Genomic DNA, 13,699 nt, shown 5'->3' on the forward strand with positions numbered 1-13,699 from the left:
CTAATTATGTTACCTGTTGATGGGTAAGGTTTCACTTTGTCTAACTTTTGAACTACCTTGCTGGTTGAGCTAATGACCGTGACGGGAACACCCTCGTCTTGATTTATTTTCTCGATATCTGCAAAAATATTTTATGTTATCCAGCTACTTGAATTTGAACTCTCGTTTGCAGCAATTATATTTCGGTCCAATGCAATGAAAGAAAAAAATAAGGCCACCAGCACTAATCGAGACCCTGTAAGCGAAAGTCTGTGGCGAATGCATGCTTGAATATTATGTTTTGTATGGCAACAGCACTTGGTCTTTAGGGGAGACCGGGGATACCTCGGACCAGGTATTTTAGGTCACAATTAGGTATTGTTAAGACACTTTTACAAAAGCTTTATTCTTGGATAGGCCAATGATGTTTTTGTGTAAGCTTTAAAAAAACGGCCATATTTTAGTAATTTCTATGTCGTCACGTGTTCGTGGATACTTCGGAGATCATGGCAAGAAATCGCGAGAAGACAACACTTTTTTAATTTTTTGAAAAATTATCAGGTCATAGACGAGAATAAACAGAGGCGGGATGAAATAAAAAGCGTTACTCATGCATGACGTATGGAAGGGTCGAAGCGATAAGTGGCCACGTCCCGATTCCTAAAAGCTTGAATGATATTTTATGCGCTAATGCCCCAAGTTTAAGTTCAGTTATTTTTTTAACAAAAAAAAACTGTCTGAGATATCTCAGGTGTCATTTAAGACCTATTGAAAAAACTTGATTTTTGAGTAATGCTTTACTAGTTACAACAGAATAAAATTGAGGAATGTGGTTCATAATCCTAAAAAATATGAGCAATTTTCCAAAAACCGTCCGAGCTATCCCCGGTCTCCCCTATTGACGCTATACGTAACGCCTTTGAAAACCCTTGGGATATTTTGATAAAAATTTTCTATAGAAAGCCCATTTAAAACGATTAAAATGTGTCAAAAATGATACATGTCACCAATGTTTTCCTTTATTCTTTCCTCTGATTATCTGTGCTGTTTATTTAAAGCACTCTTGATTGGCGGTATATGAAGTGTTACATGAACAACCCGTTAGTATTGAGATGGTGGTTTTGTCTGTTGTTAGGTGCGTAATTTTTATCAAGCCAGACGCCCATTTAGTGTAACCAGTGTGTGAAATTTTAGCTTCATTAATGAGCGGGTATTGCGCAGGGTCTGTGCTTTTCTGATTAATCAGCTTTGTGGTAAGATCTTACTTGCACCTTTTTCTCCCAAAGTGCTTCAATTCTTAGGGTAAGATAAACATAACAGATGAAAGATTTTGAAAATTAGGGCACTCACACATAAAATCATAACACTCATAAAACGACTCACTCTGAGATTCTGCCGAATGGAAGGGATGGGAAAACTCTTTCAGGCAAACTTCAGCTTGAGGAATTTCTTTTCCTTTATCTGTATGATCGCGACCTTTTAAACTCTGTATCTGCTTCCACAGCTTCTCGCGCTCAAGGATCATTTTTGAGCCGTCACATTTTTTCAGCAAATCCTCTGAGAGTGCAAAGACTGCAAAACGTTTGAAAACCCCTTGAAACGCGTATGTGACGAAAACACTGCTTTGAATGCAGCAATATGTGTCATAGCATTGACGATAAAACGCAAACATTCCAATTAAGGCCGACCTGCGTCAGCAGCAAAGTTGACAATTTATGACTTGGCCAAGCGCACAACTTTGCCAGGCAACCGTCACATATACGTAGGGGATCTCTACCACTGTATCAGATAACGCATTTTTCAAATCTTGCTCCGACTTGTCAGGAAAAAGTGGCTGATCCAGCTAGGCTGCAATGCCTGGGCTGCCAAGCCTGCAAACCTAATGATCGCGATACGATAGCTATGATCGCCAAGCAAGGACCTGCGCAGTGGGGCGATCCTGCCAATCATGCCATTGCATGAAATATTACTGCGTTTATGACCTGGTTGATTATTAATTTCATAGGCGCGGGAATGAACATGGAAACACACTGACTTTCGCCAAGAGATGACGATTCTACACCTCATGCACTTTTGCAAACGAACTCGCAACAAGGCAACTGGATCTTGGAGAGACATTGAAAATCATAAAATCTTTGGTGTTCAAGAACATGGAAGATAGAAAAAAAATTATAGAAAAATATCTTACGTTGTTCACTTATGGAACGATTCGTTGGGGTTTTGTCCCAGCATATGATCATCTGTTTGTGCAAGAATTGAAAAATCTGACTGTCGACCGTGTTTTGAGATACGGATGACTGAGCATCATTCAGCCAAGATAGTTCGGGTCGCAGAAAGCCACACTGGATCCCATTGGTGATAATGTGGTAAGGTGCAGTGGCTCCGTGGTAAACTCGTCGTCGGACGGCCATCTCAAACATAATCATCGCCAAGCTGCAACAACTATACGGTAACTTTTGTTTTCATGTTATATGTTCTTGATACGCCACTATAGTAGCGAAATAAAGATATTTTAATGTACAACACAACACAACACAAAATACTGATACAAATTTTGCTTGCGCGCGAAGTTTGCAACGCCACCTGTACATGTCCATGGTGGGGTTTCTTTCCCTACGCACATCAGCCAGCAGCTCAGGAGCGGCATAGAAATGTGTGTGTTGGGTAGTGGGCGCAAGCTCGTATGACATCGTTGACGCACCGGTTGCTTTGGCTATATTGGCCGAACCAAAATCCGCCACTTTGGCCGACAAGTCGCGGGTGATAAAGACGTTTTCTGTCTTCAAGTCGCCGTGACAGACCGCTTTCTTATGTCCGAAGTTGTGCAACAGCTTGAGCCCCGAGACAATGTGGTGGAAAATTCGTAGAAGCACAGGCCATGCGATCTCCTTGCTATCGTTGTTAAAGAGAAGATCGCTTAATAAACCGCCTTCAACATATTCCATCACAATGCCAATGCAATCATCCCAGCGGACGATACCGAACATTTGGACGATGTTGTCGTGGTGTACAGAAGCAAGAACATTCGCTTCTCTAAATACACTGCACGAAAAAAATGTTAATGCATGAATACATATAATAATAGTGATATGGTCCCAAATACAGCTTGGTGCTGAATGATTCGCTTGGGTTTATTTATTACTTTCTTTTCAGCAAGGCTGCATAAGTTAGTTGGTGGTTGGTTTCGTTGCTAATTTGTGCATTTCATCACAATTGTGGACTGTATGTCAATAGACCAACACTATGAGAAAAACAAACCTCTTCAAACGTTTTTTCTGTTGCTCCTTAGATCCAGTCAGTCTAAAGCACTTGACCGCGATTTCTCCAATATCTTCATGTGAACATCGACGTACAGCCCCATAAGATCCACAACCAAGATAGTCTTCAATTCCACTTTTAGTCATAAACCGGTTGATGTCATGCTCTTTAACCAACGAGGAAATGTCCTTCACTGCCTTTAACTAAATCAATTGGGTAAGTCTGCGTCAAACCCCACATCATAAGGTAGTTTTATCGTTAATTTGGATATACTGCTACAAGCGAATTTAGTGTCACCCTAACCCGGTAAGCGCCAAGGTTGCCCTGCCCTGACCGCCTACCGCAAAGACCTGGAGCCGAGCGATCAAAGTGATGGCTACTTTTTTAAACTGTTCAAAGCTTAAATTGAGAAACACAGTTTTGCACACAACAATAAAATTAATTTCTTACCTTGTTTTCATCACTTGACGTTTCCATTCCTGCTATTTCATCCAACCACCACTTTGCCACAGGGAAGCAAGCAAGTACCAGTCAGTGGCGAAGATTTATTTAAGGCAGCAATATTATTCATTTACTACAATCCAAACTCAGTACTTTATACTGAATGATGCTTCCTAATGGATTTTGAATTTTGTAATAAACATTATTAAACTTAATTTGAAGAGTAAAATCGGAAAATACCGCAACAAAATTTCGACCACCCCCCTAATAAGGTCTGGAAACGCCTTTATAAGAGCAAGTATTTTGATGTATTCCAAAAAACACAGACGGACCTGAGAATGTGAAAGGAATTCAAAAAGCCATGTAAATATGTGCGACATAAAATGTTAATTCAAACTACTAGTCCAGTTCTACTAAAACTACTCTATCATTTTCCAGTATACAGACCAGTGCAATCATTTCTTCACAATTTAGGCATAAAAACCTGCAGTGAGTAATCGACTACATGTATTTATAGTTATTTCTGTATTAGGCTTTTACTGAAGGCTACCTTTGTCCCGTTTTTGACAACCTCAAGCAACGTAAAGAGTTTCAATGAGGAACTAACGTTTGTCACAGACTTTCTGTTGTCAAAGGTTGTTTTGCCCCTGTGGAAGAACAATAACAACCAAGCTTCACCTTCCTTTCATTGGGTTCGTGTTGCGTGGCGATCGTTTGGAGTGCGAGCTCAGGTCGTTAAACCGTGAAGAACAAACATACCATAAAGCTGCGTTCGTGGATTTCAGCCAAGACAGTAGACAAACCTATCATGTTTATAACACCAAATCGAAGAGTTAATATAAACTCGTTTTTCCATTACATAAATATTACATTCTCATTTCTTACCTAACGAGATTAAAAATGTTGAAAGGTCATTTTTTACAAGTTGCTTGTGATGGTCAATCTCATATATTTGCATTGAATTTCGGCTTTAAGGGTATAGCTCTGAAAACTACGCCAAGCACTCTATTACGATGTAGCCTGTTAAATACTTTTTAATTTTGTATATTAAGTGTTTCTTTGCCATGTTTAGAGGCCAAATAAATATTTGCATCAGTTTATTTATCTATTTGGTCGTGCAGATGATTTTGAAGGAAGTGACCGATGCTGCAATATACAGTGATAGTGACGTCATTTTCCTCAAACCGCTCGATGAACTATGGATGCAGTTTGACTCGTTCACTGAGCGCCAGGTAGCGGCCATATCTCCGACTGCTGGCTATCCACTGGGTGACAGTAGCAACAACAAGAACTTTACTTTGCACCCGCCAAGATTTTTTGTAAATTAATACTGGGGTGAGTCGTCTTCACGAACGTTTATTTAATTTTTTCTTAATATGTCAATAATCTTAGCACAAAAGAAAGATTCATTTATTAGGAACTGTGTTTGAAAAATACAGAGATCTTTGTGTTTTCGGTTCGAGCAGATTTGGTTCGCTCCGTTCTCTGCACGAAGCTTTATTCGCACAAATAACGGGTTTACTTGTAAATTGCCCGCGGCGTATTTCGTGAGTAACCACGCAGACGGTGTGCAATCAACCGTGTCATTACAGCTGGTTGTTCGCTTCATTGTGCGTGGTCGAGGCAGTTTGATCAGAAACTTACAGGTTCTGTTGGGTAGTAAGGCTAATGTCGCAGCAGATTTCTGGGTTAAAGTTGTGTTGTGTTTTTTGTGGCGTTCAGGTTAAGTGAAGCGAGCAAATCGATCTATTCTCCAATCCCAAACCCTTCTAAAATACTGACGGAAGTACCGCGAAAGTTAAGTTAAGTATCAGGTAGCCAGAGTCAAGAGTAAAGTCTAGACTTGGTGAACAACTTAGGTGTATTCTACGTTTGCTTTACGTAAAATATGACAAAACCTATGTTTGTTCATAGATGCTTACAGCAATTTGAAACTGTGTTAGTAAATATGTGCCTTGTATAGTAATGACTGGTCGGCGACAGGCCTATACATTTGCTGATATCTTTTGAAAAACGACGAAACGTTTCTACAATGAAAATCTGCCGATTCTCCAGGGCGACCATCTTTATCTTGTGGATGTTGATTCTTGTTGCAAGTTGGTTAACATGTGGAAATTGGTTGATGTAAGTCTATAGATGTTCCATGTGCGATACAAAGCATATTTTGCTTTAATAGGGTTCGAACCCAGGGTCGCAAGTACTTTGGTTAAATCAAACAGTTTTTTGAAAACATACATAGCATTGCATTGCACTGAAAACACCCTTGTGCAGGAATTTATAACCGGTTATATCAGGAAGCGCATTATGGTGTTTCACAATCACTTGCATCCAATGATTATGACATTTACTGAAGCCACCGACTTAGACTTGCATTATGATAAGGATCTTCCGTTGGTTTGATTCGTAGTAACAACCATTGCTATTCTAATTGAACGCGAATCCCAACGTATGATTGCATAGTGTATTGTAAAGTTGAAGTACGCAATATACTTTCAGGAATTTGTCCGGACGATCTGTGCAGAAGGTTGAGACGATGCATCTCGTAGCGGTATCGTGTGGGCGACCCAACTATCAAGGTATCAGGGTAAGTCAATAAATTGAAACCTTTGCAACAGATGTTGAAATAACACCTAAAAATATCCACATTTTACATTTATTTACTTTGTCGTGTGCTCAATGAATTACAGTTTTATTGCATGAAACTCTGCAGTTGAACTTGTTGTATCTCTTGCAAAACTCACAACAATGCGTTACAAACCATCAACATCTCCTTTATCTCCTAAGTCACACAATAACAATTAGGAATTATTACCAAAGAGCGGATTGCTTCATGTGGGAACTAAAAATTACTATTCCAACTACTCCTCTTTCAGGATATACGGAAACCCATGGACTTGACGGTAACCATGGTAAAATCCGCCGTGCTCTTCTCCAAGTCTCCTCTCTACGTCCACATCTTCACAGAGGACGACATGAAACCACTCTTCGAGGCTGAGGTACCAAAATACTCAGTCTTTTGCCAAAAACACCCGAGTCAAAGACTTCATTTAAGACGAAAAATCGATTTATAATTATTGAGGCGAAATTGCGAGTGTTTGTCTTTGCCTTTAAAAGTACTTGGTTGTGACGTTGCCAACCCAGGAATATGTTGCACATATGTCGTATTAAGAATTACAAAAAGGGTTTCTTAACTGTTTCTGCACCATCGAACGACGTAGCGATTATGAATATTTTTTTGTGTGTTAAATTTAATCGTTCCTATCGGTACCCCAAGTGTATTGTTATAAAAACACGTTTCCTTTTATTTCAAGATATCATCTTGGCCTGTTTATTCGCAAGAGAAGTTTCAGTACAAGTTGTACAATGCTAACTATGAAGAATATCTTCCGGAAACTCTGGTAAAGGAATGGAAGAAGTGGTACAAACCATGCGGGTCGTTCCGTCTCTTTCTACCTGTAAGTACATATTTTTTCTGCCTGTAAGATTTTTAAAGATTCATCTTAATTGTGATTTTCATCTTAACAAAACTATAAATTGCGAATGGTATTTTGCCATTGGGATTGGCTTTTAGCTTTGTCTTTGGAAAAACTGTGGTATGGCTCACTGATATGGGAACACTATATGATATTCGAAAAAAGCAAATCTATAGGCTGCATAATATATAATGCTACTGTATTAAAATGTCTGGTGCAATAGTTTGAGATTTGAGAGGTGAAAAGTGCATTACTAAACATTTATTTACACTAATTAATTAATATATTTATTTATCTATTTGGTCGTGCAGATGATTTTAAAGGAAGTAACCGATGCTGCAATATACAGTGATAGTGACGTCATTTTCCTCAAACCGCTCGATGAACTGTGGATGCAGTTTGACTCGTTCAGTGAGCGCCAGGTAGCGGCCATATCTCCGACTGCTGGCCATCCACTGGGTGGCAGTCGCTACAACGAGAATTTTATTTCGCATCCGTCAGGAGTTTTTCAAATTAATACTGGGGTAAGATGCTACATTTTTAAGTCTAGCGACAGTGAAATAATCATTGTATTTCGCTGTTTTATTTGAGAGAAATAGAATACAATAGAATAGGGATTAACTTCTAAAACCGATAAACAATAATACATTCGTGCTAAACATCAACTTCTAACAAAGTTACCGTCATTAGAACACAAACCTTAGTTCTAAACTATATGTTACGTCACAATTAAGAACTAGCTATATCACGTCACAATACAAACATTTTTTGTCCAGATAATGATGATGAACTTTACTCGAATGCTGAAGAGTGAATGGATTCTCTTTCATGACGAAAAAGACGTGGGCATTCAACCGAAACGAATGACGTATGGTGTTGACTTGTTGATGACGTATTACCGGCAGTTTAAGGAAAAAGCTGAACACGACCAGAAGTTAATGAACATTATGTACCATTACAACCCAGGTATTACAGAAGAATTTTGTAAACCCATAAGACTCGCGGTTTAAGTTAAATAATCACAACTTATAATGATCGTGTGCAAACGAGTATTGAAAACAGGTTTCACGAAAAACCAAAAACTCGTAAATGGCCACTAGTGGCGCATTGGAGCAACGTCTTGAGAAACTTGACTTTCCATTATTTTGACATTTTATTATATTTCAACACAAGCGTTCGTTCAACCCGGTTCTTGCTAACTGGTATACCAGTAACCAACAAAGCAAACCGAATTGCTTGTTCATAATTAAATCACGTGATGTACCTTACGCCAACAAACCTTTGCAGACTTTCTTCGCCAACTTTCCTGTTCCTGGAACTTCAAAAACAACTTTTGCAGCGAAGAAAGCAACGTTTGCAGCGATGCCGAGTCACAAGATGGCGCCAGTGCGGTGCACGGCATCACATCGGCATTTTTCGGTGACGTCAATCCAACATTTCGCGCGCTTTTCGAGGCATTTTTAAAGGTGAGCGATTGAGTTTCTTTAGGTTTTTGTCGACGTTCGCGCGACGCCCGTGCTCGCTGTTGTTCGTTGATTTGTGTGAAAACACTTAGATTGTTTTTTAGATTGATGGAACTTGTTTACTTTCTGATTTGACACTTTTGCCGAATTGCCGCGTGTTTTGCACGAAACCGTTTCGACTTTTGGTTTAAACAACTCGCTTTGTCACTCGTAAAGTGGCGATTGAAATTAAGCTTCTCGCTCAATTGAGTGCCTTTTAGTAATGTTTTGTCACAAACCAAACAAGTTAAACCTGTTTAATGGTGTACGTAATTGTTTTTCGCGTCTTGTTTCGGTGAAAAAAAGCTGTTTATTTTGTGAAAAGCTTTCATTGCAATTTCGCCAGCTTAGAATGTTGCAAATGATCTTCGAAAGTAAGGCACAAAATATTGTAACCGTCAGCGTTTGGTGAACTTTAATCAAGCTACACGTTTGTTTATGATTGATATTACCACCACGTTGTATTTTAATCAACAGTTTGACCTTGGAAGTGACCCTGAAGCTCATCTTCTGCTTCCATTCCTCGATCAACTCAAATCTTCTGCTAAAGGAACTTTCTGCGCCACCAAGTCTGACGTCATCAGTCGACCTTTAGCGAGAAGCATCAAAAACCTGCTCGCTTCGTGAAATAGGAAACGAATATTGTGTATACGAGGGTGTGACGTCATGCTTTTCGGTTGTCGAAATTGTGGCGATCCTGATGAGGATGCAGTGTATCCGCTATGTGGGGAAATGGACGATCGCAACAAAATTTTGGTTTCCACAATCATGCAAATATTCCTGTTGAGATTGCGTATATGTAAAATGTGCTAAAATGCAAATCATATTTTTTGCGATGGAGTTTAGGACGCAATACTCAATAGACTGCACTTTCGTCTTTGCTGTTTATTTTTTGTACATTGTATATGAACACTTATTGTTGTGCAATATTAAAACCAGAATGACTTGCACTAAGTTTACGTCACTACCCATGACATCAAAATTTAATAATACTCAGCTGTGGCAAATATTTCGATGAAATATTTCTTGTTCATTACATAGTTATTGCGTTTTTGTGTATTTTATTTCCGGTACGTCATTGCTTTAATACACGTTACGTCCCATCTTAATTTGTGGCTGAGCTTATATAAAAGAGACTAGATTACAGTAAACGTAGCGAGACTAATGTCAATGAATAACCCAAAGATAGGACAGAAATTGTTCTGCAGGGTCACAGTGGTTTCTGCCTGCAGAGCACAGGATAAAAGCATGACGTGAGGTTAGATGCTTGAGAAAGGGTCTGTAACATATTGGACAAAGATGGTGTTGCATAATAACACGATACCAAAACCTCTTTTGCCACTGGAACAACTTGCAATGCTCGTTGTGTATAGAAAGTGGTCATCTGGTCTTGCGGAGAATACTGGAGGTTACTGGTGACCTGTGATTGCATCATACAAACATATATACCCTTTGTGATACCTATCAACAAACCCTCAACTTGTGGCATATGTGAGGGGCCATATACCTATAAATAACAAGCTTGCCTTACAGGTCTAGAGCCAGCATGTGCTTGTACGCTACTCATTTCTCCGCAACCCTTAGCTCTGGCGTCACATCTATAAACTTTAATTACGTCATAATGATGGTCGCTTTCAGATATTTGTTTGTCCACTAGAGGCGGCCAACCTACACCTTAGAAAGTCCATGCCACAGTCCGAAATACGCACTTGTTGCAAATCGCCACGTTGAAGTTAAACGACAATGCAAGAAAATCTAAAATATCCACGGTCGTTAGAAATAAATACATTTGTTTCTAGTAAAGAACTGCTCGTGAAAATACGGACTCATCTTAATTAGCACGGGTGGCTTCCATGGTAACCTTGTATATAGGTGTGTAGTTGTATACAAAGCTGTAGGATATCCGGTATTTCCAAAGAGGAAAGTTCCCCAAATACAAAGCCGTTAATACACGTTTTGCCCGTGGATAAAACTTCCGTATAAAGAGGGGCTGTGATACAATGCAGACCATGTTCTTATCAATTATTCAAGTTAATCGCGTCGACCTGTCCCAAAATCGTACATGCTCGCAATTATGATATCGTTGACACAGGAAAGTGCCATCCTTCTTACGCGCATTAAAACGTGCGCAACCGCCAAAGATTTTATCTCCTTGCAATGTTGGCACAGGACAGCAGACTCGTGCTCGCCATATGTCATTCGTGCATCCTGCTGAGACACGTTATCTCCCCTAGGGGCGCTTTGTTTTGGGTGTTCTGGACAGACAGTTGTTGCCTACAAATCGCGTTCGCTTTGTTAGACTCGGCATCGGGGCCTAATGCGGCCACGCGACGCTTTTTGAACAGGGGGAAATCCCGACGGGACCTGCAGCGCGCGTGCTTAGACAAATTTCGCTTTTAATTCCACAAATTCTTCCACGTTTCTGTGGCGACGCGTCGATAATACAATGGAGATTGTCGGAAACGAGGTTGTAAATAGAACGATGTCGATGCTGTGTTTACACCCAAATAATTATTAATCGATTTGAAACCTAAATATTTCGGCGACCACCAGTCGTTTCCGCTGGATCAGTTTCTATTTATGGGCCACAAACCTGTTGACACAAATGTTATTTATGCTGTGAAATTGTGTCACAAAACCAAAAAGGAACAACTTTACTACTTCCTTTATTGTGTTCAATTTTGTAACACGTGTTTACAAAAAAACCCTGATCAAAAAAATATTACCGGTATGTCAAAAAACAATTGACAAAAAAGCGGTATGATCTTTATGAAATGTTTAGAATATAATGAATTTTTGATTTGCTGAAAGTGCCTTAATTTACTAAATAACAAACCATTTCCTCTGATTATATTGTTTTATAAAACGATTGTTTCGTAATAATCAACAATTGTTTGTTTGTCGAACGGATTTGGTCACCGTGTAATCTTCATTTGGCGCAGCAGACACGGTGTTATCAAGTTAGCAGATGTTGTTTTAGGGAGATAGGCCAGTTTTTAGTGACATCTGGCGCCGAAGGCGTGTCCACTGGCGAATTAAATAGTTCAACGAAGCTTTTATTTTGCGGTTTTCAGCACCTGTCATATAGTTTCGAAAAAGCAACTGTTTTTGTTTAACTTTGAGAACTAGTATTGTATGCTGGATATTGGAATGATGATGTTTTGTGTTATACTGTACAAGTTTAATTCGTTTCTGAAACCAACTCCAAAATTTAGTAAATTTAAAGTTATACTTTGCAAGAGCAATTACGTAAATGCAATGAAACTGAATTATTTATGCCAATATTAGCATTTAGTTTCCCAGCATGTATAATTGCTTTAGGTATAATAAGTTACATAAAATCCTCACGTGTGTTAATTATGCTTCAAGTTACATTAACAACAGTGCAAGATTTTCAAATATGTTTTTGCGAGTACTTGTAGAAATTTTCATAAATTCTTGTCCAACAAAAACAACTAAAAATGTGTTGAAAGTGGAAAGCCTACTTGGGACCATAAAAGTTGTTGCGACAGTCAACGTGTGTGATTGTGTCGTCACAGTGCTGTTTATGCGTAATAACATATGTAGATAAAAGCCAACTAGATAACCGTCCACAAACAGCGGGTATTCGCTTACCGTTATGACTTGAAACACGGGCCTTTCAGGCGGGTCTTGCCTTGTAAGGTTGTATTGGTGCCGTTTTCACATTTATTATTTAAACGTGGCAAGACAAGAATGACATCGGCTTAGACCCCCAAAACTTAACTGAACGCCCTGCCTGTTGAGCTCATGAAAGATTTAGAAAGCACGCGACCTTATTAATATCATAGTAGCTTTTTATTATTTTGTATAGGCGACTTAAGAGTGACGATGAATTATTCAGAGCATTTTATTAGGTGTTCAGTGAAGGGGTTTGCGGGGTTGACGGTATATACCGACAAAATTGTCTCCTTGAGCGTGCTTATGAAGCTTATTTGTGAAGAAAGTCGTTTTTATTGCATTTTATTAGTCATCGACAATAAGGAATTAGTACGTGCCGGCAAGATGAGGGGATTTGTGCGATCCAACTAATCCGACTTTATTCCAAGTCCGCTACTGCGAAAATCCACGACTGTCTAATAAAAACAGCATTCCTCTGGGGGTTTCGCGGACGCCACAAACCCCTAAGACCTTTTGAACTGTCAAGACGCAGTCGGCTTAAGCGCTTTGCAAGAGCTCATGGGGCGCTCATGCGTGCGTAAGAAAGGACATTAAAAAGATATTTGCCATTTGATCTTTGGACTGTCAGGAAGCGATTTGATGAAAATTGATCTTTTGTTCTTGGGTATTGGAGTCGTATTGTGGATTACAAATGATTTTCTGTGCCTATGAAACAACAAGCGCATAAAAGGTTAATATGCAATTTAATGGGCAAGCTATTGGAGTAATTAATTTAGTTTAAAAAGCAATACTTTAAACTTTCATGTTCATTCATTAAGCTGTATGATTTTAATTATTTGCATTTTAACAAGCAGTTGTGAGTGTGATACACAGAATATAGGCCAATGACGCTATCTTGTATTACATTGCTACATACATAGTTGTACGCACACAAATATATAGCCAGTCCAAGTCAATTAAGTGTTTGGTTGTACCTCAAAATGGCAGCGTTTTGCATGTAGGTCAGTTGGGGGCAGTATTTAATCTGTGTTGCCTCGCAAAGTTGCCCAATTTCACTGCTGACGACGTTTTATTGCAATGATCAAATCATCAGGGCAGCGTTTTGCAGCATGCGCTCGAGAGCAATTAGTTTGCTACGCAACTGGAGTTTACGAGCCAGAGCCGAGCGAACCGAACCGCAACTTCCCTAAAGACTTGTACCGGTTCTGGCGTTTGAGTCAATTAATTCCGTTGGATTGGACGTTGCACGCCTGCCTTGTTATGCCGCAAACTAACCGTTGAAATGTCATCCAGAAACACAGGAAACGAGTTACCAGTGTAATACAGGCTCGCGCGGCGCATGTTACACGCTTATGTGTCCACAATAACAACAGAGGCCGGTTTTTGCCTGTTCGGTGCAGACGCACA

At 39.5% G+C, this 13,699-nt stretch overlaps 2 protein-coding genes across 4 annotated transcripts in view; one reads left to right on the forward strand and one right to left on the reverse strand.

Moving 5' to 3' along the window:
* The window catches only part of LOC145888770 (receptor-interacting serine/threonine-protein kinase 2-like), a 28,900-nt gene extending 25,053 nt beyond the window's left edge, over positions 1-3,847 (reverse strand). The window contains exons 1-6 of one of the 2 annotated variants that reach the window (XM_082979614.1): positions 3,688-3,847; positions 3,238-3,440; positions 2,563-3,021; positions 2,168-2,412; positions 1,363-1,551; positions 14-118 (exon numbers count right to left, since the gene is read on the reverse strand). In XM_082979614.1, coding sequence (XP_082835740.1) covers positions 14-118; positions 1,363-1,551; positions 2,168-2,412; positions 2,563-3,021; positions 3,238-3,440; positions 3,688-3,714 — 1,228 coding nt within the window. In that variant the 5' untranslated portion in view covers positions 3,715-3,847. The remainder of the gene's footprint in view (positions 1-13; positions 119-1,362; positions 1,552-2,167; positions 2,413-2,562; positions 3,022-3,237; positions 3,441-3,687) is intronic. The other variant, XM_082979616.1, reaches the window with a different exon arrangement.
* A 1,752-nt stretch (positions 3,848-5,599) lies between these two features.
* LOC145888774 (glucoside xylosyltransferase 1-like) overlaps positions 5,600-13,699 on the forward strand; it is an 83,672-nt gene continuing 75,572 nt past the window's right edge. The window contains exons 1-8 of one of the 2 annotated variants that reach the window (XR_014399462.1): positions 5,600-5,802; positions 6,175-6,262; positions 6,552-6,674; positions 6,990-7,133; positions 7,463-7,675; positions 7,928-8,117; positions 8,439-8,617; positions 9,131-9,452. Coding sequence is in view for 1 of the 2 variants with exons in the window: in XM_082979622.1 (XP_082835748.1) it covers positions 5,711-5,802; positions 6,175-6,262; positions 6,552-6,674; positions 6,990-7,133; positions 7,463-7,675; positions 7,928-8,117; positions 8,439-8,617; positions 9,131-9,280 (1,179 nt within the window). In the remaining variant the exon portion in view is untranslated. Of the gene's footprint in view, positions 5,803-6,174; positions 6,263-6,551; positions 6,675-6,989; positions 7,134-7,462; positions 7,676-7,927; positions 8,118-8,438; positions 8,618-9,130; positions 9,753-13,699 lie in introns of those variants that run through there. The other variant, XM_082979622.1, reaches the window with a different exon arrangement.

Source organism: Ascidia mentula, chromosome 2 (genome assembly GCF_947561715.1).
Source record: "Ascidia mentula chromosome 2, kaAscMent1.1, whole genome shotgun sequence".
NCBI lineage: Eukaryota > Metazoa > Chordata > Ascidiacea > Phlebobranchia > Ascidiidae > Ascidia > Ascidia mentula.